Genomic DNA, 27693 nt, shown 5'->3' with positions numbered 1-27693 from the left:
CTTCACTTACGCTTGCATAGTTGTAGTGGCGGTTTGGAAACTGAAGAGGTTCTCCTTGGGGAACCAGGTTCGGATGGGGACATCATCTGGAAGAGAGCAAAGACATTGCTCAGACAGCAAGGCTTGCCAAGCTCCTGTTCTCCAGTGTCCTGCCCTGTCCTACACAGGAGAGTCTTCTCCTCCCCATATATAATAAGGGAGATGAGGACTAGAGAGGACACCTGAGGGTGCTGAGGCCCTGGCCCAGGTTACGCCCAGGGGGATGGGAGATGCCCCATCCCTGCAAGCATTCCAGGGCAGGCTGGAAAGGCTCTGAGCAACCTCACAGAATCGTGGTTTGGGTTGGAAGGGAGCCTCCAAATGTCATCCAGTCCAACCCCCCTGCAGTCAGCAGGGACATCCTCCACTAGATCAGGTTGCTCAGAGCCCTCTTGAGCCTCACCTTGAATATCTCCAGGGATGGGACCCCAACCACCTCCCTGGGCAAGCTGTTGCAGTGTTCCACCACCCTGAAGGTGCAGAACTTGTTCCTAACATCCAATCTAAATCTGCTCTAATTTCAAACCATTGTCCCTTGTCCTGGCACTCCCAGCCCTTGTCCAAAGTCCCTCCCCAGCTCTCCTGGAGCCCCTTCAGGTACTGCAAGGCTGCTCCAAGGTCTCCTCTGCAGGCTGAACGACACCAGCTCCCTCAGCCTGTCCTTGTAGGAGAGGTGTTGCAGCTTATCATCTTTGTGGCCCTGTTCCAGTCCAGAAGAGGCCACAAAGATGATCAGAGGGCTGGAGAACCTCTCCACCAAAGACAGGCTGAGAGAGTTGGGGCTGCTTAGCCTGGAGAAGAGAAGGCTGCAGGGAGACCTTATGGCTACATTTCTGCATCTGAAGGGGACATACAGGAAGCAAGGCTGGGGAGGGACTGTTCAGAAGGGCCTGTGGTGATAGGATGAGAGGCAATGGTTTGAAAGTGGAGCAGGAGAGATTTAGGTTGGACATCAGGAGGAAGCTCTGCACAGTGAGGGTGGTTAAATACTGCATCAGTAGTGGTGGAGGCTCCATCCCTGGAGAAATTCAAGCTCAGACTTGCTGTGTCCCTGGGCAGCCTGACCTAGCTGGAGGGATCACAGTCTCACAGTATCACTAAGGTTGGAAGAGACCTCAAAGATCATCAAGTCCAAGCTGTCACCACAGACCTCATGACTAAACCATGGCACCAAGTGCCACATCCAATCCCCTCTTGAACACCTCCAGGGATGGGGACTCCACCACCTCCCTGGGCAGCACATCCCAATGACCAATGACTCTCTCAGTGAAGAACTTTCTCCTCACCTCCAGCACAAACCTCCCCTGGCACAGCTTGAGACTGTGTCCTCTTGTTCTGGTGCTGCTTGCCTGGGAGAAGAGACCAACCCCCACCTGGCTACAACCTCCCTTCAGGTAGTTGTAGAGGGCAATGCGGTCTCCCCTGAGCCTCCTCTTCTGCAGGCTAAGCAACCCCAGCTCCCTCAGCCTCTCCTCACAGGGCTGTGCTCCAGACCCCTCCCCAGCTTTCTTGCCCTTCTCTGGACACCTTCCAGCAACTCAACATCTTTCCTCCACTGAGGAGCCCAGAACTGGACACAGGACTCAAGGGGTGGCCTCAGCAGTGCTGAGCACAGGGCACAAGGACTTCCCTGCTCCTGCTGGCCACACTGTTCCTGATGCAGGCCAGGATGCCATTGGCCTTCTTGGCCCCCTGGGCACACTGCTGGCTCATGTTTAGGCAGCTGTCCACCAGTACCCCCAGGTCCCTCTCTGCCTGGCTGCTCTCAGCCACTCTGACCCCAGCCTGTAGCTCTGCCTGGGATTGTTGTGGCCAAAGTGCAGCCCCTGGCACTTGGACTTGTTAAATGCCATCCCAGCAGGTGTCCCTGCTGCCTGCAGGGAGGTTGGACAAGATGAGCTTTGAGGGCTCCTTCCAATCCCATGCAACCTGTGACTCATTAGCAGCTACAGAATCTGTCATTAATGTTGTGACATCATTAGGAGGAGCTCTTTTCATTCACTGTTGTTGGCCATAGCCCACCCAAACCCTGGGTGCCTACTGCAGGCAGAATTGCCAGAGCAGGGACATGGACAGATCATCATCTGCTACAGCCTGGTCCTGCCCTTCCCTGGTGGCACAAAAAAAGGGGCTGCAATTACAGAGGCAAAAAATGCTCAGTGCAACTGGGGAGGCTTCCTTTGAAGGGCAGCTTCCAAGAAAGCCCACAGAAAGCTGTAACAGACATTCTCAGCTAGCAGTTGCTGTCAAGCCCTGCATAAAGGCACTCTCAGGAAATCTGGAGCAGCATTCTAGCAGGCTGAACACTTCCTCTGAAGCTGCTGTGTCTGCTCTTCTCCAGCAAGCTGAGCAGAAATGCCAGGCAGCTCAGACTGGAAATGAATGGCTTGTTGGAAGTCTTGAACACACAACAGTGAAGGAGGAGAAGCTGCACCAAGTCCTTTCAGCCAACGACTCTGTGCAGGCTTTTCAGGGATTACACGTGCTGAAGGGCTGGCTTCCTTCATGTGTTTTACAGCTTTTGAGTCATTAGCTTTGATTCAAAGCAGAGCTAATGAACAACAACCTTCTCTTGAGGAGAAAGCCTTGGGGATGTCAGCTGATGACAAACTCCCCAGGAGCCAGCAGTGGGCCCTGGCAGCCCAGAGCCAGCTGAGTGCTGAGCTGCAGCCAGAGCAGGGAGAGCAGCAGCACAGGGAGGGGATTCTGCCCCTCTGCTCTGCTCTGCTCAGACCCCACCTACAGCGCTGCCTCCAGCTCTGGGACCCCAGCACAAGAAGGACCTGGAGCTGCTGGAGTGGGTCCAGAGGAGGCCACAAAGATAATCAGAGGGCTGGAACACCTCTCCCACAAGGACAGGCTGAGGGAGCTGGTGTTGTTCAGCCTGCAGAGAAGGCTCCAAGGAAACCCTAGAGCAGCCTTGCAGTACCTGAAGGGGCTCCAGGAGAGCTGGGGAGGGACTTTGGACAAGGGATGGGAGTGCCAGGATGAGGAACAATGGCTTTGAGCTGGGAAAGGGGAGACTGAGACTGGAGATGAGGAAGAAATTCTTTATGTGAGATTGGTGAGACCCTGGCAGAGGCTGTTCAGGGAGGTCACAGGTTTGATCAATGGCTACATTTTGAAAGACAATCAGGATTTTTTTTAATGTAGCAGTAATTACAAGCCCTGTGCCCTGCAAATATTGAGTGGGGAAGAAAGGTCATGAGGTGAGGGCCCCTGCTGAAGTGCTTCCAGCCATGCAGACCAGCATTTTGTGGACACACCAAAGCACGGACCTGAGTGCCTGAGCTCCTTGGAGCATCCTGGCACAGTCACAAGATCTCACCTTCCTCAGCCCTAGAGTGAGGCAGAGGAGAGAGAGCCCTGCCCTGAACTGCCTCACAGAGGAGCATCAATGTGGGAGCTTTGACACAGCCACTGCCCTCTTGCTCTTCCTTCAGCTGAAGGGGAGCCCACAGAGAGCAGCCTCACCAAGCCACATGAAAACCAGCCAGGTCACCTCCGCCAGAAGCAGAGACAGGGGGGCTCGGATGAGCTGGCCTCAGATGCAACTCGGCTTATGTCCAACTCCCCCTTTGGCAGCTCCTTTCCCCAGGGGTGCCAAAGGGGAAACGCCGCAAGGAGAGCTCCAGGCTGGGCTGCGGTGGGCGCCGCCCTCCCAGCGCCCAGCGCCCACCCTCACCTACCAGAGACTCGATCCACGCTGTACATCCTCTCCAGCCTCTTCCTGTGCCAGCCAGCGTCACCGCCCTGGGGCTGCTCCAGGTCGAAGGACTGCTGGGAAGGGGCGGCCAGGCGGGAGCACTGGGGGCACTCCTTGGAGCCCTGGCGGCTGCCCGGCCAGGCCTTGCAGTGCCTGGCGCCGCCGTGCGAGCCGCCCGCGCCCTGCAGGTGGTGCCCGTGCTGGCACTCCTCCGGGGCGGCTCCCTTCATCACCGCCAGCTCCACGCTCTCGTTCTCCTGCTCCGACAGCATGGGCCTCTCTCCGGAGATGGTGTAGACGCGCGGCTTGGGGCCCTCGCTGGGCAGCTTCTCCGCCTGCTCCTCGGAGAAGCTCCTCTCGAACTTGCCGTCCGAGATGACGGAGAGCCTGCGCTTGTGCTGCGCCGCCTGCTGCATCTCGGGGGAGTCCTCCTGCCCGATGTAGGACTCTGCTAGCAGGTGATCTGAAACAGACAGCGCGCTGCCCTGAGCGCCGCAGGCTCAGCAGCCTCTTGGGTACTGCTGCAAAGGGGAAGGAGGAGGAGGGACACAGCAGGTTCCCCCGGGAGGTTCTGGGGTGGCCATGTGCCCACTGACTTGTGAACCTCCAGAGCTGGCAGCTAACTCATAGAATGGGTTGGGATAGAAAAGCCCTCTAAGATCATCCAGTCCAACCACCTGCCCAACACTTACCATGGCCACCAAGTGCCAGGGCCACAGGTTTATTGAACGACTCCACCACCTCCCTGGGCAGCCTGTGCCAACCCCTGACCACTCCTGTAGCAAAGAAATTTTTCCTCCTCTCCAACCTAACCCTCCCCTGGCACAATTTCAGGCCATTGCCTCTCCTTCTATCACCTGAGACTAGAGAGAAGAGCCCAACTCCCACCTCACTGCAGCCTCCTCTCAGGGAGCTGCAGAGCGCAATGAGGTCTCCCTCAGCCTCCTCTTCTCCGGGCTGAACACCCCCAGCTCCCTCAGCTGCTCCTCCCCAGCCCTGTTCTCCAGACCCTTCCCCAGCTTTGTTGCCCTTCTCTGGACCTGCTCCAGCACCAAAATATCCTTCTTGGAGTAAGGGGCCCAGAAATTGAACCCAGTACTCAAGGTGTGCCCTCATCAGTGCCCAGTACAGGAGCGCAATCCCTCCCCTGGTGCTGCTGGCCAAACTATTGCTGCCCCAAGCCAGGATGCTGGTGGCCTTCCCAGCCACCTGAGCACACTGCTGGCTCACATTCAGACAGCTGTCAGCCACTTCTGACAAACACATCCAATATTTGAAGCATGCATGGCCACCAAACAAGGCCAGGAGCAAACCCAGGTCTCACTGCACAGCCTGAGAACAGCCCCTGCTCAGCCCTGCCTGCTGCAGGGGCCTCAGCCACACAGGGGCTGCTGACCTGGTCACAGCCTGCAGCACAAGCACCACCCCCACCCCCATCACCATCTCTAACGAGTGACAGACTCCCAGGGCTTTGTGCACCGAGTTTCTACTTTTCAGAACAAAAAGGAAAGGGTAAAGCAGCAGGGTTTGGGTTTCTTTTCCTCCCTGATTTTCTGCTGGGAGGTTTGAGATGTGAGAAACACAGAAAGCCTCCAGCTGGCAACGCAGTGCCCGGCTCCCTGTGGCACCTCTGGCCGCCAGCTGCCCAGAAGGCAAAGCCATGGCCAGCAGAAGCTGTCCTGAGGTGAGAGACTGCACTGCTTTGTAGGGTAGGAAGATGGAAAGCAGGCAGACCCAGGAGTGCAACTATCTCTGGAGCCCACACACTGGATGGAGTGCCAGGAAAGCTCAGCATTTCCATGGCAATCCCATGCGTGAACCCAACGTGCTCCCACCCACCTGCTGATCCTTTTTCAAGGGGCTGCTAATTACCTCTTCCACTTCCCTTCAGATGGGAAGCAGCCAGGGGACTGTTCAAAAGGCTCAGCAGGAAATGCATTATTCAAGTGACTACTGCCCCAGCAAAACCAAACCCATTAGTGTCCAGCACAGACAGCAGCACTTTAGAGGCAGAAAGCAAACCCAGGCCTTTAATCCACTGGATATTTAATGAACACTTTGCCCTGAGCTACTGAGTCATAGCCTGGAAGAATCTGGCAACAGCCTGAGTCTTGGCTACCTTGAGCTGGCCATGAAGAGATGCAAGAGGAAAGATGGGACATGGAGATGCTGGGTAGAAGGTGGACTTGATGATCTCAGAGGGCTTTTCCAACCTAATGATTCTATGCTTCTAGGAAGAGACCTGTCTCAGGACAAGTCTGGTGTCGTACATTCTGCTCCCTAGAAGTGCTCTTGTGGCCCTCTGGCAGAGCCCTCCCAAGCTCAGGCTGCACACTTTCAGCTTCTGAATCTGAAGCCCACTCTGGATTCTGTTCACATTACCCAGGGTCTATCCTCCTGCTCTGCCTGCCATGGAGACTGAACCAAACTGAGCTGGTGCTGGCAGGGTGTGCCACCCTCCCTTCACCTTTCTGCTTGAGAAACAACTTCCTCCTGCACCAGGAGATAAATTCACCTCTGGCCACTCTGCTCAGGAAGTGACTGTCAGGACCATCCAGGCTGATGCAACTCAGGTGTATTTAATTTGTCTCCTAGTGACATCTCTCAGTCTCTGGATACTGGAGCTGGCAGCTGTGTGACTCCCTTAGCTGACCAAGAGGCAGAAGGCCTGAAGACAAAGCTCAGCCTCTTGACTCTATAGCTGATGCTCTCCTGGCAGGCTTCACATGAAGTCCAAAACACATCCTAGGTGTGGTGAGGATTCAAGCACTTCAATGAGACTGTCCAGGTAGATACAAAAGTGAGCAGTGCTCCACTTCAGCACCAGAGACAGCCTGGACACCTGCATCTCCTCCAGGAGGAGAGCTTGATGGCTGAACACCATCCCTGGTGGTGATAGGATGAGGGGCAATGGTTTGAAATTAGAGCAGGGTGGATTTAGGTTGGACATCAGGAGGAAGTTCTTCACAACAAGGGTGGTGGAACCCTGGAACAGGTTGCCCAGAGATGTGGTTGAGGACTCAAGGTGAAACTTGATGGGGCCCTGAGCAACCTGAGTTGCTCTAGTTGCTCACTGCAGGATGTTTGGACAAGATGACCTTCGAGGGTCACCTCCAACCTGATGCAATCCATTCTATCACCACTGCAATCCATTCAAGTGGAAGAAGCTGCTCCCCCAGCTGTCATTCAATAGCTTCTCCACTGGGTCCTACCAGCCACAGGATGGAGGCACAGCAACCAGTGCAGACGGTGCTCACAGCCTCCAGAGTCTCTCCAACCACTTGTCACCCCTCAAGAGGCAGCAGACCACCAGTTGCTCTCCAGCAACTCAGACTCTCCTCACTTCCAGGACTGACTGTGCTCTAGAATGGGCCTGACTTGGGGAAACACCACCCAGTGACACTTCACTATCTGCCAAGGCCTGAGCTGGCTGCCAGTGCCAGGCTCACCAGCTGTAGATTCAAAACAAAGGCCAGCTCTACGTGCTCATCTCAGCTTGTCACACTTACTAATCCATGTGGGCACAGTGACTCTGTGAGTCTTGAGACACCACAAAGCAGTGGCTGACAGCTGTCCCTGTTTCTCCTGCTATGGAAGCTGTGGAGCTCCAGCAAGGCAAACACACAGGACTGGGCACCTTCACTCACAGGACTGGGACCTGTCTTGTTCAACATCTCTGCGGGTGCCTTGGACAGTGGCACTGAGTGCACCCTCAGCAGGTTTGCTGATGACACCAAGCTGTGTGGTGCAGCAGACAGCTGGAGGGAAGGGATCCATCCAGAGGGACCTGGACAGGCTGGAGAGGTGGGCACAAGCCAACCTCATGAAGTTCAATAAGACCAAGGGCAGGGTCCTGCATCTGGGTCGAGGCAATCCCAGGCACAAATCCAGGGTGGGCAGGGACTGGCTGGAAAGCAGCCCTGAGGAGAGAGACTTGGGGGTGCTGGGGGAGGAGAAGCTCACCAGGAGCTCTCAGTCTGCACTTGCAGCCCAGAAAGCCAATCAGATCCTGGGCTGCAGCAGGAGAAGTGTGGCCAGCAGGGCAAGGGAGGTGATTCTCCCCCTCTGCTCAGCCCTGGTGAGACCCCACCTGGAGTACTGCCTCCAGTTCTGGAGCCCCTATGACAAGAGGGATGTGGAGGTGCTGGAAGGTGTCCAGAGCAGGGCCAGGAGGATGAGCAGAGGGCTGGAGCTGCTCTGCTGTGAGGACAGACTGAAGGAGTTGGGGCTGTTCAGTCTGGAGAAGAGAAGGCTCCCAGGTGACCTCATTGTGGCCTTCCAGGATCTGAAGGGGGCTACAGGAAGGCTGGGGAGGGACTGCTCAGGATCTCAGGGAGTGATAGGACTAGGGGGAATGGAAGGAAGCTGGAGGTGGAGAGATTCAGGCTGGAGGGGAGGAGGAGGTTCTTCACCATGAGAGTGGTGAAGCCCTGGAATGGGTTGTGCAGGGAGGTGGTTGAGGCCCTGTCCCTGGAGGTGTTTAAGGCCAGGCTGGCTGAGGCTCTGGGCAGGCTGGTGTAGTGTGGGGTGTCCCTGCCCATGACAGGGGGGTTGGAACTAGATGATCTTTGTGGTCCCTTCCAACCCTGACTGACACTATGATACTATGATACTATGACTGCAGGCCAGAGAGGATTCCTGCACTCTGCTGCCTCTGAACACCTGGTCAGTGGAACAACAGAGTGCCCAAGGCACAGCATGGCTGGAAGTGCTGCTGATCCCCAGGGCAGAGACACCACTCCCAGCTGCTGTTTCACAAGCACCAAGGTCTCCTCAGCTCCATAAAACACACAGAAGTGGGATGTGAATGGGTCAAGAAGAGTCAATATTTTACTGAACTCATGGCAGGGTTACAGTTCTGCACAGAATGGCTCAGGTTGGAAGGGACCTTAGGGAACATCTACTCCAACCTCCCTGCCATGGGCAGGGACACCTCTCAACTAGACCTGGTTGCTCAAGCCCTCATCCAGCCTGGCCTTGAGCACCCCCCCAGAGAAGGTATCCACAGCCTCCCTGGGCAACCTATTCCAGAGTCTCATCACCCTCATACTGAAGAGCTTCTTCCTAAGATCCAGTCTAACCCTGCTCTGCCTCAGCTTCAAACCATTCCCTCTTGTCCTGTCTCCAGACACCCTCAGGAAAAGTCTCTCTGCAGCCTTCCTGCAGGATCCCTTCAGGTGTTGGAAGGCAGCTCTAAGGTCTCTCTGGAGTCTTCTCCATGCTGAACACCCCCAGCTCCCTCAGCCTGTCCTCAGAGCAGAGCTGCTCCAGCCCTTGTTATCTTGACTGGATCCATCTGACATGCACTCCCTGTCTGACCTAGCATGCAAAATGCAAGGACAATGCTTTCTTCCTGCCTTATTTCTCTGTTACTCGAAGGATTTTCACTTGGCACCTACCAGGAGTTTCATGGTCTGCACTACAAAGCCCTGCCACCACCCCAGGCTTTCTCTTTGTCAAACACCTGGATAATTATTTCTTTTCATTCCCTTTAGCACCTTCAGTAATTACACAGTGGAGAAGCAACTTCACATGCAAAGGGAATGTGAAGCTTTGTTCAAATCTTCTACTTAATAAAGAGTTTACCTACAGGAAAAAAAGAGGAAAAAAATCAGGATGGGAAGGAAAAGAGATTCCAAGAATCAATACAATGAGTTGTTGGCTTCTGGAAATGAAGCTGCACCAGTGCAGGGAGCAAGGCTGCCCTGGCATTCACCCCCCTCCAGGCATTCACATGGCACCAGCTGCCCTGACATGGGACACAGAATCACACACACAATCAAGCAGGCTGGAAAAGACCTCAGAGATCATCAAGTTCAACCTATCACCTAACACCTCCTGACAGCTAAACCAGGCTGGAGGTGAGGAGAAAGTTCTTCCCAGCAAGAGTTATTTGCCACTGGAATGTGCTGCCCAGGGAGGTGGTGGAGTCCCCATCCCTGGAGGGGTTCAAGAGGGGATTGGATGTGGCACTTGGAGCCATGGTTTAGTTGTCAGGAGGTGCTGGGTGACAGGTTGGACTTGATGATCTCTGAGGTCTTTTCCAACCTTATTGATTCTGATTCATGGCTCCAAGTGCCACATCCAATCTTTTTTTGAACACCTCCAGTGTGTACCAGTGAGCAGATCCTGTGGCTGCTTGCAGTGACCCAGATTCAGGGGCCAAAGCACTTCACCTGCTTCCACTATGGCATTTTAGGTGAACAGTTTGCTTCTGCTAAGAAAGAATCACAGAGTCACAACAGGGATTGGAAGGGAGCTCTGGAGACCGAATGCAACCCCCCTGCCAGAGCACAGAATAGAATCATAGAACCAATAAGGTTGGGAAAGACCTCAGAGGTCATCAGGTCCAACCCTAACCCAACACCTCATGACTACTAAGCCATGGCTTCAAGTGCCACATCCAATCCCTTTTTGAACACCTCCAGGGACAGGGACTCCACCACCTCCCAGGGTCACCCAGGGCAGGTCACACAGGAACATATCCAGGCAGGTTTTTAAAGCCTCCAGAGAAGGAGCCTCCACAACCTCTCTGGCCTGCTCCAGGGCTCCAGCACCCTCACACCAAAGAGGTTTCTCCTCAGGTTGAGGTGGAACCTCCTGGGCTCCAGCTTGTAACTCTTGTTCCTTGTCCTATCCCTGGGCACCACCCCAAGGAGCCTGGCCCCTTCATCCTGACCCCCACATCTTAGATGTTTATAGACAGATCACATCTCAGCTTCCTCCTCTCCAGACTAAACAGCCCCAGCAGACATGCCCAGTCCCCCAGTCACCCTCAGAGCCTCCCTTGCAGAGCTGCTCCACAAATCAGCACTGATTAAACCTGAGCCACAGGGACATTCAGTGAAGAGAACCAAGGAACAATACCAGGGGGGGTTCAGCACTAACTGGAATTGTCTTCTCAGAGTCAGCTGAAGCAGGCTGCTGTTAAGAGCCTCTGCCTGGTTACTGCTGCTCCATTTCTCTGCACACTGCTGTTGCCACCTCTCCCACAAGCAGCTGCTCCAGCGAGCTGCCACGGCAGGCCAGGACAGCACGACTCGGGAAGCCTGGCACAGAGCCCTGCTCTGCAGCCACTCAGATGAGCTGACCTGCTGACAGCTCTGCTCTCCCACTTGCTTTCAGCAGCAGCACCTTCCTCTCACCCAGCTGCAAAGCTACCTTGGAGCAAAGCAGGTTGCTCATACATTGCTTTTCATCTCAATTTGGGCTCTGTGGGGATTTTTTTGTGTGTGTGCCTGAGATACTGAACAGCAAAATGAAGGGAAGAGGATCAACAGGACCTTCAAGTCTCTCAATGTCCTTCTTGAACTGAGGAGCCCAGAACCTGACAGAGGACTCAAGGTGTGGCCTAAGCAGTGCTGAGCACAGGGCACAAGGACTTCCATGTTCCTGCTGGCAGGTTGGACTCGATGATCCTTGAGGTCTCTTCCAACCTTAGTGATACTGTGAGACTGTGATCTGGGGCTCATGTGTCTAGGGGTGACAGAAACAGCAGAATCATTCTGCATCAGGAACAGTGTGGCCAGCAGGAGCAGGGAAGTCCTTGTGCCCTGTGCTCAGCACTGCTTAGGCCACACCTTGAGTCCTGTGTCCAGTTCTGGGCTCCTCAGTTTAAGAAGGACATTGAGAGACTTGAAGGTGTCCAGAGAAGGGCAACAAAGCTGGGGAGGGTTTGGAACACAGCCCTGGGAGGAGAGGCTGAGGGAGCTGAGGTTGCTTAGCCTGGAGAAGAGGAGGCTCAGGGGAGACCTTCTTGCTCTCTCCAACTCCCTGCAGGGAGGTTGTAGCCAGCTGGGGGTTGGTCTCTCCTCCCAGACAAGCAGCACCAGAACAAGAGGACACAGTCTCAAGCTGTGCCAGGGGAGGTTTAGGCTGGAGGTGAGGAGAAAATTCTTCCCAGAGAGAGTTGTTAGCCATTGGGATGTGCTGCCCAGCGAGGTGGTGGAGTCCCCATCCCTGGAGGTATTCAAGAGGGGATTGGATGTGGCACTTGGTGCCATGGTCTAGTCATGAGGCCTGTGGTGACAGGCTGGACTCGATCTTTGAGGTCTCTTCCATCCTTAGTGATACTGTGACAAATCCTTTCTCATTCACATCTCTCACCTGAGCCCTTGCCCTGACCCAGGTAACTAACCAGGAAAGGACTTTGACATTTTCCTTTGTCACGTTTTGAGGAGGAGGCACAGTGCTGGGATGAGTCTCAGCTGAGTGTTGCCCATTCACAAGCATGCAGGGAATCAGAGAGCCAAGCTCCTGCCTGCTAACCCCCATGGGATGGGAAGTTTATAAATCAAGGCAGGAAACAGCCACAAGGCAAAGACAGAAGCTTAGAAACAAAGAAAGTCCCTAATTTATGACTGCATTTAGCAGCCAAACTGATGATTAAAGCATCTCAGATTTAAAACCTCAGCTCCAGCATCAGGAGCAAAGTGGCAAAGGGGAATTCAGATAAGCCTCATTAAAAGCCCATCTGTCATCTAAGGAAAATAAATGTCAGAGAGACTACTCTGTTCCCTGCTCCACCTCAGCTGGACCTCTATGAACAGGATGCTTAAGGCACCAGCTTGAAATCAAAGAACTCTCTCAGCCACCAAAGGTACTCCCAGGTTTATAGCATGTGGGCTTGCAGTATTTGTGTAGCATCCCACAGTCCCAGCAGGGTGGAGCTTGGAAGGACCTCTGGAGATCATCCAGTCCTAAAGCCAGTCCTAAAGCAGGGCACCCACAGCAGCTTGCCCAGGAGCACAATGGCCAGGGCGGGGTTGGAAGCTCTCCAGAGAAGGAGACTCCACAACCTCTCTGGGCAGCCTGCTCCAGGCCTCCAGCAGCCTCATACCACAGAACTTCCTCCTCATGTTCAGGTAGAACCTCCTGGGTTCCAGTTTGTGCCCAGTGCCTCTTGGCCTGTCCCTGGGCACCACTTACAAGAGTCTGGCCCCAGCCTCCTGCTCCCCAGCCTTTAGCTCTTGCTGAGCATTGCTCAGCTCCCCTCTGGGGCTGCTCTTCTCCAGGCTCAGCACCCCCAGGGCTCTCAGCTTTTGCTCCTCACAGAGCTGCTCCAGGCCCCTCAGCAGCTTTTAGCCTCTGCTGGATTCTCTACAGTAGCTGCTCTTAAGAATGAAATTAATGCTGCTTTTATTTTACACCATCAGGAGTCCAGATGATGCCCTCAAGGACAGCTGTGGGTGCACTGGCTGCAGCCCAGGACATGGCAACAGCAATAACACCTTTCTAAGCAGCAGAGCTGGGCAATTTCTCCTGTAATTTCCTGAGTCCTTGCAGGAGTTGATCTGTCAGAGGGCAGAAGGGCTCTGCAGAGGGACCTTGCCAGGCTGGATGGATGGGCAGAGGCCAACAGGATGGCATTCAACAAGTCCAAGTGCCAGGTGCTGCACTTTGGCCACAGCAACCCCAGGCAGAGCTAGAGGTTGGGGGCAGAGTGGCTGAGAGCAGCCAGGCAGAGAGGGACCTGGGGGTGCTGGTTGACAGCTGCCTGAACATGAGACAGCAGTGTGCCCAAGGGGCCAAGAAGGCCAAGGGCATCCTGGCCTGCATCAGGAACAGTGTGGCCAGCAGGAGCAGGGAAGTCCTTGTGCCCTGTGCTCAGCACTGCTGAGGCCACACCTGGAGTCCTGTATCCAGTTCTGGGCTCCCCAGGTTAGGAAAGATGTTGAGATGCTGGAAGGTGTCCAGAGAAGGGCAAGAAAGCTGGGGAGGGGTCTGGAGCACAGCCCTGTGAGGAGAGGCTGAGGGAGCTGGGGTTGCTTAGCCTGGAGAAGAGGAGGCTCAGGGGAGACCTTCTTGCTCTCTACAACTCCCTGAAGGGAGGTTGGAGCCAGGAGGGGGTTGGTCTCTTCTCCCAGGCAAGCAGCACCAGAACAAGAGGACACAGTCTCAAGCTGTGCCAGGGGAGGTTTAGGCTGGAGGTGAGGAGAAAGTTCTTCCCAGCAAGAGAGATTGGCCATGGGAATGTGCTGCCCAGGGAGGTGGTGGAGTCCCCATCCCTGGAGGTGTTCAGGAGGGGATTGGATGTGGCACTTGGAGCCATGGTTGAGTTGTCAGGAGGTGTTGGGTGCCAGGTTGGACTTGATGATCTCTGAGGTCCTTTCCAACCTTATTGATTCTATGATTCCATATGCCTGTCACAGCTCCTCAGGTGTGCTAAGGGCCTGTCAGATCTTGTTCTCCTCTGCTCCCTCTCTGAGTGTGCATTGGAGCCTTCATGCAAAGCCCCCAACCATTTCAGCTGTGTGGCTCCCAGTGCTCACATACTGCAGCCTGGTCCCACCTGCCCCCAGAGACAGGCTGGCAGCTGACCTCCCTCTGCTCAGCCCTGCTGAGACCACACCTGCAATACTGTGTCCAGTTTTGGGCTCCCCAGTTCAGGAGAGACAGGCATCTGCTGCAATCATAGAATCAACAAGGTTGGAAAAGACCTCAAAGATCATCAAGTCCAACTTACCACCCAACACCTCCTGACTAACCACACCATGGCTTCAAGTGCCACATCCAGTCCTCAAGTGCCATGTCCAAGCCTAATTATGAGAAGATCACAGAATCAATAAGGTTGGAAAGCACCTCAGAGATCATCAAGTCCAACCTGTCACCCAACACCTCCTGACAACTCAACCATGGCTCCAAGTGCCACATCCAATCCCCTCTGGAACACCTCCAGGGATGGTGACTCCACCACCTCCCAGGGCAGCACATTCCCATGGCCAATCTCTCTTGCTGGGAAGAACTTTCTCCTCACCTCCAGCCTAAACCTCCCCTGGCACAGCTTGAGACTGTGTCCTCTTGTTGGTGCTGACAGCCTAACAGAGAGCTATGAGGATGATTGAGGGACTTGAGCATCTCTCCTATGAAGAAAGGCTGAGAGCCCTGGGGCTGTTTGGTCTGGAGAAGGCTGAGATGGGATCTGATCAATGTCTATCAATACCTGAGGGGTGGGTGTCAAGGGGAAGGTGGCAGGCTCTTTTCAGTGGTGCCCAGTGATATGACAAGGAGCTAGGGGTACAAGCTAGAACCCAGGAAGTTCCACCTCAACATAAGGAGAAAATTCTTCAGTGAGAGGGTGCTGGAGGCCTGGAGCAGGGAGGTTGTGGAGTGTCCTTCTCTGGAGGCTTTCAAAGCCTTCCTGGATGCATTCCTGGATGGTGACCTGTCCTGGGTGCTCCTGCTCTGGCAGGGGCTTGGACTGGATGATCTCTTGAGGTCCCTTCCAGCCCCTGACGTTCTGTGGTTCTGTGACCTCCCTGGTCTGGCAGGCAAGAAATAGGCATGGGGAAAGTCAGGAGATCTGTTCAAAACATGGAAGCATGAGGCAGGGATATAAACAGGAAAGGTCACAGTGGCATTTCAGCCACGCAGCAGCCTGAGTCATGCCAGCTAATGACACACAGGACCCAGGGAATCAGCCCAAGCCCTGCCGTGACTCCATGGGGCACCCCGACCCTGCTGCTCGCCCCCTGCCCTGCCAAGCCACAGAGAAAGGCAAGGCCTGCCTCAGGGAGGGAGCTGCCCTGGGAACACAGGAGGTCACTCAGCTGTGGCAAAATGCTTCCAATTATCTCCTGCACTGGAAAGGGCCTAGAAAACAAAGTGAAGATGCAGCTGCCGTGGTGCTCAGCAGAGTCACCTCTCAGCCTGGCCTCTGACATGAATGTGAGCAGATTAAATGGTTACTGAGATATGACCCAAAGGAGCAAGTGGCAGCTCCAGCAGTGGCCTTTGCCATTTCCATGGTAACTGTGACCTGTGCTTTGTCCACTTTGTAAGCAAGCAAACATTGCACAGCAGGTTCTAGGATACACCCACACCACCCTTGTGCTGGCTGAGCCTGGATGCAGCCTGAAACCCTCACGGGTGAGAGTCAGATCATAGAATCAATCAGGTTGGAAAAGACCTCAAAAATCATCAAGTCCAACCTATCACTCAACACCTCCTGACATCTAAACCATGGCACCAAGTGCCACATCCAATCCCCTCTTCAACACCACCTGGGATGGGGACTCCACCACCTCTCTGGGCAGCACATTCCCATGGCCAATCTCTCTTGCTGGGAAGAACTTTCTCCTCACCTCCAGCCTGAACCTCCCCTGGCACAGCTTGAGACTGTGTCCTCTTGTTCTGGTGCTGCTTGCCTGGGAGAAGTGACCAACCCCCACCTGGCTACAACCTCCCTGCAGGTAGTTGCAGAGAGCAAGAAGGTCTCCCCTGAGCCTCCTCTTCTCCAGGCTAAGCAACCCCAGCTCCCTCAGCCTCTCCTCACAGGGCTGTGCTCCAGACCCCTCCCCAGCCTTGTTGCCCTTCCCTGGACACCTTCAAGTCTCTCAATGTCCTTCTTAAACTGAGGAGCCCAGAACTGGACACAGGACTCAAGGTGTGGCCTAACCAGTGCAGTGTACAGGGGCAGAATGACCTCCCTGCTCCTGCTGGCCACACTGGTCCTGATGCAGCCCAGGATGCCATTGGCCCTCCTGGCCACCTGGGCACACTGCAGGCTCATGTTCAGCCTACCATCAACCAGCACCCCCAGATCCCTCTCTGCCTGGCTGCTCTCAGCCACTCTGACCCCAGCCTGTAGCACTGCCTGGGGTTGTTGTGGCCAATGTGCAGCACCTGGCACTTGGATGTGTTCAATCTCCTGCCCTTGGCCTCTGCCCATCTGTCCAGTCTGGCAAGGTCCCTCTGCAGAGCCTCTCTACCCTCCAGCAGATCAACTCCTGCCCCCAGCTTGCTGTCATCTGCACATTTACTGATGATGGACTCAATGCCCTCATCAGGCAACTGCTCTGCTTGCTGTTGTTTTTCACTTCACTGCCCTGTGCCCTGTGCAACTTTCTCCTTTCACAGTTCCAGTAGATGGAGAGCAAGAAATCAAAAGCAGGATCTCAGTGTTGGGCCTCTGACACCTTAGCTGAGAGCAGGGGACACTGGAAGTGTCCAAACCTCCTTATCCCAAGAGCTCTGGTGAGACTTCAAGTGATTATTTCCTCTAGGTTTTGCTCTCTGCAGCCACCTGACACTTCCCTTTCCCAACCCTTCAATCCTGTTCCCTCTCTTTCTTCTAGATCTGCCCTAAGGGACACCTACTCCTACACTCAAACCATGCCACAGACAAGATGAGAAGCCTTTAGAAGGCACCAGAAAGCTCTGAGCTTCAGCAAGGACTCTGGCAACAGCCCTGCAGCCAGAATGAATGCTGAACATGGGAGAATCTCTTCTTGGGAACCTTCCCAAACCTTCAGCCTGCATGAATAAGGCAGGAAGGAATAGAGGCAGGAGGAGAGCAGGAGATGCAGTAGCACTTCAGCTACCTGAACAGATCTGTGTCCTGTCAGCTGCAGCAGAGGCCAACCCTCTCCTTTTTAAAGTTCCTCAGTGGATTGAAAGACCAAGGAGAAAGTGAGGGATCCCAGAGGGCCAGGTCCTTCCTCCTCTGCCAGCAGCCTGCATCCCATCAACAGAGATCCTACAATCACAGGATGGTTTGGGTTGGAAGAGACCTCTGAAGGTCACCCAGTCCAAACCCCCCTGCAGCAAGCAGGGGCATCCTAAGCTAGACCTAAACTCACCTTGACTATCTCCAGGGCTTGACCACCTCCCTGGGCAACCTACTGCAGTGTTCTACCATCCTCATGGTAAAGGTGGGATGCCCTGCTCCTGTGTGACCTACTCTAGGTGATCCTGCTCTGGCAGGGGGGTTGGACTGGATGATCTTTCTGGGTCACTCCCACCCCCTGGGATTCTGTGAAAAGGAAAGCAAAGAGAAGAGAAATCTCTGTTGCCACCATCCATTGCTAGGGGCTCACTCCCCAGTCACCTGGAAAGGCCTCCTCCAAAACAAGGCAGTGAAGAGTTGCAGAGGGACAGCCACGGAGTTTCTGAGCCAGGAAGTTCTCAGACCTCACATCAGGAAGAGTCAGGAAGTGTAAGCAGCAACAAACATTCTTCCCCTGACTGTCTCTCACTACATGGAGGTCCTGCAGCACTCTGCAATCCTCTTCACCTCCTGCTGATCATAGTATCATAGTATCTGTCGGGGTTGGAAGGGACCACAAGGATCAGCCAGTTCCAACCCCCCTGCCATGGGCAGGGACACCCCACACTAGATCAGGCTGCCCAGAGCCTCATCCAGCCTGGCCTTAAACACCTCCAGGGACAGGGCCCCAACCACCTCCCTGCAAAACCCATTCCAGGGCTTCACCACTCTCATGGGGAAGAACTTCCTCCTCCCCTCCAGCCTCAATCTCCCCACCTCCAGCTTCATTCCATTCCCCCTAGTCCTAGCACTCCCTGAGATCCTGAGCAGTCCCTCCCCAGCCTTCCTGTAGCCCCCTTCAGATCCTGGAAGGCCACAATGAGGTCACCTGGGAGCCTTCTCTTCTCCAGACTGAACAGCCCCAACCCCTTCAGTCTGTCCTCACAGCAGAGCAGCTCCAGCCCTCTGCTCATCCTCCTGGCCCTTCTCTGGGCACCTTCCAGCACCTCCAGATCCCTCTTGCCATAGGGGCTCCAGAACTGGAGGCAGTACTCCAGGTGGGGTCTCACCAGGGCTGAGCAGAGGGGGAGAATCACCTCCCTTGCCCTGCTGGCCACACTTCTCCTGCTGCAGCCCAGGAGCTGATTGGCTTTCTGGGCTGCAAGTGCACATTTGTGTTCAATCCCACACCTTCTGCCCCAATGTAGGGAGCAGAAGGTGGCCAGGCTGCAATGTCAGTGAAAGAGAAGAGAAGGGAAGCAAAGCCTTGCAAATCACTCAGCCCTCCTTCAAACACTCAGCCCTGGCAGCTGGCCCATCCTGCTGGGGAACAATCCCACTGCAGCCCCTCAGTACCACTCCCCAACTTCCCAAAGCCATCCTGCCACACATACAAAGCTCCCCAGAGGAGCTGCCAGGAACAGTCTGAGGTGTAAAGGTTACACCTTGATCAGTGGTGGAATGTGAAGCAAGAGGTGAGGTGCAAAAGCCATCTCCTGTCCTTGGAGTCAGGTGCCAGGACAAGATCAATGGACACAAGCTGGAAGCCAGGAGGTTCCACCTCAACATGAGGAAAAACCTCTTTGGTGTGAGGGTGCTGGAGCCCTGGAGCAGGCTGCCCAGAGAGGTTGTGGGGTCTCTGTCTCCAGAGACATTCAAAACCTTCCTGGAGGTGATCCTGCTCTGGCAGGGGGTGGACTCAGTGATCTTCAGAGGTGCCTATGAAAATGGACAATCCTCAGGGAGCAAAGCACAGCAGAAATGGAGCAGGTTGGGGCAGTGCCTGCACACCTGGCACCTCCATCCCAAGGCTGGGTCTCCTGTGCCTGCCTGGGGACCTACAGAGCTCCACCCCCCTCCTGAGGAGGGGAATTAGCAGGTAAAGCAGCAGCAGACCTGGCATCCCAAAGATGCACACCCACCTCATTTTCTGCATGAGGATTGTCCCCTGCAGCAGGAGAGGAGGGGTTTAGCTCTGGAGCTGCAGAGGAGGAGGATCCTGCCCTTCCCTTCTCCACTGCTGGCTCTGCCACCTTTCTGCTCCTTCAGGATCACAACCCCTTCCCCTCACTGCATTCCTCCATGACTTAAACCTTTCTCAGACCTTTATTTCCTGGACTGTCAATTACTGAAGTCAAGGCCTCTGTCCATTCACATCTGGGCAAGAACCTGAATCCCACCTGCAGTCTGCTGGCAGTGCAGGGAGAGTCCACCCACACAGCTGTGGTTATTGAACAGAAAGCAGACCTGACCCTCTCCTGGTGAAACCCAGAGTGCTGTGAAGCTCTGTCAGAAGCAGAATGCTATGGCCTGGATCAGTCATAGTGTGGTCAGCAGGACCTGGGCAGTGAGGGTGCCCCTTGGCTGGCACAGGGTGAGGCCACCTTCAGTACTAGGTTCAGTTTTGGACTCTCAGTCCAAGAAGAACATTGAGGGCTGGAGCAGGTCCAGAGAAGGGCAACAAAGCTGGGGAAGGGTCTTGAGAACAGGGCTGGGGAGGAGCAGCTGAGGGAGCTCAGTCAGGAGAAGAAGAGGCTGACAGGAGATCTCACTGCTCTCTACAAGTGCCTGACAGGAGGTTGCAGTGAGGCAGGGGTTGGGCTCTTCTGCCTAGTCTCAGGTGATAGAGAGTGGTGGTGAGTGATGCCACAGCCAGCTGGCAGATAGGCACTACTGGTGTCCCCCAGGGATCAATATATTTATCTGTTCAATATCTTCATTGATGATCTGGATGAGTGGATTGAGTCCATCATCAGTAAATGTGCAGATGACACCAAGCTGGGGGCAGGAGTTGATCTGTTAGAGGGTCGAAAGGCTCTGCAGAGGGACCTTGCCAGGCTGGACAGATGGGCAGAGGCCAACAGGATGGCATTCAACAAGTCCAAGTGCCAGGGGCTGCACTTTGGCCACAGCAACCCCAGGCAGAGCTACAGGCTGGGGTCAGAGTGGCTGAGAGCTGCCAAACAGAGAGGGACCTGAGGGTAGTGGTTGACAGCAGCTGAACACGAGCCAGCAGTGTGCCCAGGTGGCCAAGAGGGGATTGGATGTGGCACTTGGAGCCATGGTTTAGTATTCATGAGGTGTTGGGTGCCAGGTTGGACTTGATCTCTGAGGTCTTTTCCAACCTTGTTGATTCTATGATTCTATGAATGAGAGGCAGTGGCCTGAACTTGTGCCAGGGGAGGGTTAGTTTGGAGATGAGGAAAAAGGTTTTGCTGCAAGAGTGGTCAGGGATTGGCAGAGGCTGCCCAGGGAAGTGGTGTAGACCCTATCCCTGGAGGTGTTCAAGAAACCTGTGGCCATGGCACTGTGGGACATGGTTTAGTGGCCATGGTGGGGTTGGGTTTGATGGTTGGACTGGATGAGCTCAGAGTCATTTTCCAACCACTATCATAGAATCAATAAGGATGGAAAAGATCTCAGAGATCATCAAGTCCAACCTAGCACCCAACACCTCATGACTACTAAACCATGGCTCTAAGTGCCACATCCAATCCCCTCTTGAACACCTCCAGGGATGGGGACTCCACCACCTCCCTGGGCAGCACATCCCAAGGGCCAATCTCTCTTGCTGGGAAGAACTTTCTCCTCACCTCCAGCCTAAACCTCCCCTGGCACAGCTTGAGACTGTGTCCTCTTGTTCTGGTGCTGCTTGCCTGGGAGAAGAGACCAACCCCCACCTGGCTACAACCTCCCTTCAGGTAGCTGTATGCCTCTATGAAAAGAGCCCTACCTGCACTGAGGACTGTGTCCTCCAGCATGCTGAGCTCTCTGGACCTAAGCCACCAGCAGCCTGCCTCCCCCTGCCCTCTCCAGCCAAGCTCAGGCCCTGGAGCACATGCAGGTGTTCCTATGCATGTGCTACACCTTCAGCCTGCACAGCAGCAGCCCTTCAGTGGTTTCCCTGGATGACAAGGAGCTAATGACCCAGCTTGAGCACGGTGCTGAGCCTGAGGGGAAGCCCTCAGCCTCTTGCAAGAATGATCCTGAGATAGAGAAGAAAAAGGAGCCAGTTGACTACTCTGTTATTGGACTACTGGGACAAACAAAAGGGAGCCAGATTTTCTACTCACAACATTTTTAGAGGATAGCAACCTTCCCACCAGGGTTATTTATAAAGCAATGTTACAGACTGTGTTAAATTACACCCTGCAGGCTTTCAGAAGATGACTTAGATAATGAGGATAAGGCTTTTTTTCCTCACTCTTCCACAAACAGTTGGAGTCATTTCTAGGGGGTTTTGTTTGTTCCATACAATGATGGGACTGGTTTGGGTTGGAAGGGACCTAAAAGATCAAGTCCAATCCCCCTGCAGCCAGCAGGGACAGAGCTGCAACTAGAGCAGAGTGCTCAGAGCCCCAACCAACCTCACCTGGGATGGCTCCAGCCATGGGGCAGCTCCACCTCTCTGGGCAACCCAAGCCAGGCTCTCACCACCCTCAGCCTCAAACATTTCTCCCTTCTCTCCAGTCTCAATCTCCCTCTTTTGGTTTCACACCATCCTCCCTTAGTCTCTCACAACAGGCCCTGAGAAAAAGTCTGTCCTCAGCTCTCTGCTCAGCCCTTGAAGCACTGCAAGGCCACCAGAAGGTCTCCCTGCAGCCTCCTCTCCTCCAGGCTGCACAACCCCAACTCTCTCAGCCTGGCCTCACAGCAGAGGGCTTCAGCCCTGCCAGCACTGCTGTGGCCTCCTCTGCCCTGCTCCAACAGGCCCCTGGCTGTGCTGAGGGCTCCAGAGCTGCCCCAGCACTGCAGGGAGGTCTCAGCAGAGCACAGCAGAGGGGCAGAATCCCCTCCCTGCCCCTGCTGCCCATGCCAGGCCAAGCTGGGGCTGTGCTGGCAGCTCTCAGTGCCAGCTCATGGCCAGCTTCTCATCCCCCAGCACCCTCAGCTCCTTCACCACAGGATTGCTCTTAATGCCTTCATCACCCAGCCAGTGCTGACACTGGGGATTGCCCTCACCCATGCCCAGAACCTTGCTCTTGGCCATGTTGAACCTCATGAAGTTAACACAGGCTCACACTTCAAGTTTGCCCAGGTCCCTCTGGATGGAGTCCAACCCCTCAGGCATGGCAGCTGCCTGGGTTTCCAAGTCAATACTCAAGGATCTCATAGGGACTGTAGGGTCTCAGAAAGCTGTAGAATGCTGCAGATTAGGATCACTGCTTGGCTCTTACCTGCAGCAACTAAACCTGCTTGGATTCAAAAGAAGAGGCCACCATGAGGGCAGCAGGTATGCAAAGGTTTCCCTGGAGAGCTTACTGTGTCTTACAAGCACAGAGAGGTCTTAAGATCAGCCTGGGGGGCTCAGCAATGGTACTTATCCAGGAGTCACAGCAGCTCTGTTGCCATGTTCTCCTCACCTACAGTCAGAGGAACAAGCAACTAGGAGCACCCCTAAGGCAAAGTAAAACAACAGCTTTGGAAGCAAGCATCAGAGAGGCTTTGACCAGGGCTCCTCAGGCATCTGAACAGATCATAGTACCATAGTATCAGTCAGGGTTGGATGGGACCACAAGCATCATCCAGTTCCACCCCCCCTGCCATGGGCAGGGACACCCCACACTAGATCAGCCTGGCCACAGCCTCATCCAGCCTGGCCTTAAACACCTCCTGGGACAGAGCCTCAACCACCTCCCTGGACAACCCATTCCAGGCCTTCACCACTCTCATGGGGAAGAACTTCCTCCTCCCCTCCAGCCTGAATCTCCTCACCTCCAGCTTCATTCCATTCCCCCTAGTCCTATCACTACCTGAGATCCTGAGCAGTCCCTCCCCAGCCTTCCTGGAGCCCCCTTCAGATCCTGGAAGGCCACAATGAGGTCACCTGGGAGCCTTCTCTTCTGCAGACTGAACAGCCCCAACTCCTTCAGTCTGTCCTCACAGCAGAGCAGCTCCAGCCCTCTGCTCATCCTCCTGGCCCTTCTCTGGACACCTTCCAGCACCTCCAGATCCCTCTTGTCATAGGGATCTCCAATTTCCCCTCATCCCCACCAGAGATTCTCCACCTGGCCTGAACATGATCTCACAGGTACCATGAGGGCACTATGAAGCAATCAGGGGACAACACTTCTCCCTGTTGGGAACTGGGGTAGGGACTGCAGCAAAGGACCAGGAAAGACTCCAGCTGACAGAAGCAGCTGCAAAAATGGCCAAGATAAAGAATGATCCTGCCAGCCTGGGAACCCACTTCAGACCTGCCCTGCCTATCTCTGCAGTGGCTTCCCATCCTCTCCCTTCCCTCTGCCTCACAAACCACTTCAGCTCAGCTGCATTAGAATAGAATGGAATAGAATAGAATAGAATAGAATAGACCAGACCAGGTTGGAAGAGACCTTCAGGATCATCGTGTCCAACCCATCAACCAATCCAACACCACCTAAACAACTAACCCATGGCACCAAGCACCCCATCAAGTCTCCTCCTGAACACCTCCAATGACGGCGACTCCACCACCTCCCCAGGCAGCCCATTCTAATGGCCAATCTCTCTCTCTGGGAAGAACTTCTTCCTAACATCCAACCTGAACCTCCCCTGGCACAGCCTGAGACTGTGTCCTCTTGTTCTGGTGCTGGCTGCCTGGGAGAAGAGACCAACCCCCACCTGGCTACAACCTCCCTGCATGGAGTTGTAGACAGCAAGAAGGTCTCCTTGAGCCTCCTCTTCTCCAGGCTAAGCAACCCCAGCTCCCTCAGCCTCTCCTCACAGGGCTGTGCTCCAGACCCCTCCCCACCTTTCTTGCCCTTCTCTGGACACCTTCAAGTCTCTCAATGTCCTTCTTAAACTGAGGAGCCCAGAACTGGACACAGGACTCAAGGTGTGGCCTAAGCAGTGCTGAGCACAGGGCACAAGGACTTCCCTGCTCCTGCTGGCCACACTCTTCCTGATGCAGGCCAGGATGCCATTGGCCCTCCTGGCTGCCTGGGCACACTGCAGGCTCATGTTTAGCCTACTCTGAACCAGCACCCCCAGGTCCCTCTCTGCCTTGCTGCTCTCAGCCACTCTGACCCCAGCCTGTAGCACTGCCTGGGGTAGCTGTGGCCAATGTGCAGCACCTGGCACTTGGATGTGTTCAATCTCCTGCCGTTAAACCCCAGCCTGGTTCTGCCCTGCCTTTCCTTCCACCCTGGGGTGATCTTAGACCAAATATTTCCAGAATGTGCCACTGGAGTTTCTCATGCCTGAACAAAAAATAAACAAAAGGATATAGAAAAACCCAAGCAAACAAAAAACAACACCCAAAAAAAACCCCAAAGCCCTTCCATCCACAAAGGTATCACAGACCATCCAAGATCAACCTGAAGGGCACAGCAGAGCAGCAGGGACTCACTGTGCTGGCTGTCAGAGGCTGGTGTGGCTGGGTTTGCTCCTCCAGCAAGAGGCATTTCATAGAGAGACTTGGGGGTGCTGGTGGACAAAAAGCTCACCAGGAGCTCTCAGTGTGCACTTCCAGCCAGCAAAACCAATCAGATCCTGGGCTGCAGCAGGAGAAGTGTGGCCAGCAGGGCAAGGGAGGTGATTCTCCCCCTCTGCTCAGCTCTGGGGAGACCCCACCTGGAGTACTGTGTCCAGTTCTGGAGCCCCTGTGACAAGAGGGATCTGGAGGTGCTGGAAGGTGTCCAGAGAAGGGCCAGGAGGATGAGCAGAGGGCTGGAGCTGCTCTGCTGTGAGGACAGACTGAAGGAGTTGGGGCTGTTCAGTCTGCAGAAGAGAAGGCTCCCAGGTGAACCTCATTGTGGCCTTCCAGGATCTGAAGGGGGCTCCAGGAAGGCTGGGGAGGGACTGCTCAGGATCTCAGGCAGTGATAGGACTAGGGGGAATAGAATGAAGCTGGAGGTGGGGAGATTCAGGCTGGAGGGGAGGAGGAAGTTCTTCCCCATGAGAGTGGTGAAGCCCTGGAATGGGTTGTCCAGGGAGGTGGTTGGGGCCCTGTCCCTGGAGGTGTTTAAGGCCAGGCTGGATGAGGCTCTGGCCAGGCTGATCTAGTGTGGGGTGTCCCTGCCCATGGCAGGGGGGGTGGAACTAGATGATCTTTGTGGTCCCTTCCAACCCTGACTGATACTATGATAGGGTCACAGAATGGGTTGGGTTGGAAGGGACCTTCAAGATCATCCAGTTCCAAGCCCCTGCCATGGCCACAGACACCTCCCCCCAGCCCAGCTTGCTCAAGGCCTCATCCAGCCTGGCCTGAAACACCTCCAGGCAGGAGGCAGCCACAGCCTCCCTGGGAAACCTGTGCCAGAGCCTCCCCACCCTCACTCTCAACAATTTCTTCCTCATCTCCAGTCTCAATCTCCCCTCCTCAAGCTTCAATCCATTGCCCCTCATTCTGTCACCCCCAGCCCTTGTCCAAAGTCCCTCCCCACCTCTCCTGTAGCCCCCTTGAGGTACTGGAAGGCTGCTCTAAGGTCTCCCCAGAGCCTTCTCTTCTCCAGGCTGAACTCCCCTGCCTGCAGAGGTTTAACCACACTTAAGAGCTTACATAAAAGGATAACATCACTCTGCATTACATTCCATTTAATAACTTTATCCACTGCAAAGCAGCTGAAGCTAGAGAATCCCCTCCCTGCTTGCTCACACAGGATTTTCTGTGGATTGCACAGGATTTTCTGGAGGTTTTGTGATGGGTTTTATTGTTTCTTTCCTCAGAGAGCTACACAGCCCCGTTAGAAGTCACTTGAGTTTCTCTTCTGCTCTCTTGCCCATTGAGCAGAACTCATCATGAGCTGACAGGGACAATATCTGCAGCTGAAGGATGACCACATTAGCCAGCACGTGCTGGTGTGCCCCTTGTGACAAGGCAAATCTCCCTTGAATGCCTGCTGAAGCAAATGCTGGCAATAAATCCAGCTGGCAGCTCTGCCAGCCCGTGGCACAGACAGGAAGCACGTCAGCTAATGCACCTTCTGTTACCCCCCAAGGGAAAGCAAGACCCAGGGCAGGGACAAACCACTGCAGGAGCCTTTCACTTCCCAACTGAACTGATACCAGCTCTGGGGGGGAATTTATGACACAACACTTGTCCACTAACACTGACCCTGTCCCCACAGTCCACCGAGCTGCCTTTGCTCCTCAAGGGCTTCACAGTCCTCAAGGGCAGCCCCTCCTGTCCCCCTGCTGCTGTGGCTGCTCAGGCTGGCTGCCTCCAAAAAAAGAAGGCACACAGTTGAGTGTGCTGAGTGCCCAGCCCAGGGGGTGGACACAGGAGCCAGTGTATTGCTACCCAGAAATCCTGCCCCCTTACCAATCTGGCTGCAAAGTTCTTGTCTCTCTCTTTCTTCCCTCTCTGCTCCCGTGGGAGAGGGATGCTCTCTTATCTGGTAATGATGGGGGAGTATCAGAGGCCTCTGTGGCCTGGGTAACATTCCCCCCCTGCACAATCTTGGCCTGTTTAGGCCTAATGCCAGGACAAAAAGTGGGGGTTGGGTGAGAGGGGGGCAGTTCAGGCCTGGCCAGCCTGAAGCCAGCCTAGCAAAAGGGTCAGGGGGGAAAGAATAATAGAATTGTTTGGGCTGGAAGGGACCTCAAGGATCAGCCAGTTCCAACCCCCCTGCCATGGGCAGGGACACCTCACACCACAGCAGGTTGCTCACAGCCACCTCCAGCCTGGCTGCAAACACCTCCAGGGATGAGGCTTCCACCACCTCCCTGGGCAACCTGTGCCAGGCTCTCACCACCCTCATGGGGAACAACTTCTTCCTCACAGCCAATCTCAATCTCCCCATTTCTAGTTTTGCTCCATCCCCCCCAGTCCTATCACTCCCTGACACCCTCAAAAGTCCCTCCCCAGCTTTCTTGTAGCCCCCTTCAGATACTGGAAAGCCACAATGAGGTCACCTGGGAGCCTTCTCCTCTCCAGACTGCACAACCCCAACTCCTTCAGTCTGTCCTCACAGCAGAGCAGCTCCAGCCCTCTGCTCCTCCTCCTGGCCCTTCTCTGGACATCTTCCAGCACCTCCAGCTCCTTCCTGGCACAGAGGCTCCAAAACTGGACCCAGAGCTCCAGCTGTGGTCTCAGCAGAGTGGAGCAGAGGGGGAGAATCCCCTCCCTGGCCCTGCTGGCCACACTTGCTGCAGAGGCCAGGATGTGACTGGGTTTCTAGTCTGCAAGTGCTCACTGCTGGCTCGTGTTGAGCTTCTCCTCCCCCAGCACCCCCAAGGCCTTTTCTCAGGGCTGCTCTCCAGCCAGCCTCTGCCCAGCCTATCTCTAAGAAAGAGCCCTGGGGCCTTTGGTGAACCCCAGGTGGGGAGAAGGGGGGTGCTGGGGTGTGTGTTAAGTTCAGACTGGGGATTCCTTTGAACTTCATCTGCTTTGCTGTGCTCACCACTGTGCTTTGCAGTTTCTGCAGTCTCTGAATTGCTTTTCCATTCAAAGGCTCCATCACCTCCAGGGATGGGGACTCCACCACCACCCTGGGCAGCACATCCCCCTGGCCAATCTCTCTTGCTGGGAAGAATTTCT

The 27693-nt window shown here is 54.9% G+C and overlaps 1 protein-coding gene across 4 annotated transcripts in view; it reads right to left on the bottom strand.

The window, feature by feature from the left end:
• NSMF (NMDA receptor synaptonuclear signaling and neuronal migration factor) overlaps positions 1–27693 on the bottom strand; it is an 82147-nt gene that overhangs the window by 40577 nt on the left and 13877 nt on the right. For all 4 annotated transcript variants that reach the window (XM_068164237.1, XM_068164239.1, XM_068164238.1 and 1 more), the window contains exons 3-4: positions 3729–4208; positions 11–86 (exon numbers count right to left, since the gene is read on the bottom strand). In XM_068164237.1, coding sequence (XP_068020338.1) covers positions 11–86; positions 3729–4208 — 556 coding nt within the window. The remainder of the gene's footprint in view (positions 1–10; positions 87–3728; positions 4209–27693) is intronic.

This window comes from Melanerpes formicivorus, unplaced genomic scaffold, assembly GCF_026170545.1.
Source record: "Melanerpes formicivorus ecotype bairdi unplaced genomic scaffold, bMelFor1.0.p_v2 SCAF_77, whole genome shotgun sequence".
In the NCBI taxonomy this organism is placed as follows: Eukaryota; Metazoa; Chordata; class Aves; order Piciformes; family Picidae; genus Melanerpes; species Melanerpes formicivorus.
The sequence above is the reverse complement of the archived record's forward strand: the minus strand, read 5'-3'. Positions and strand labels throughout refer to the sequence as shown.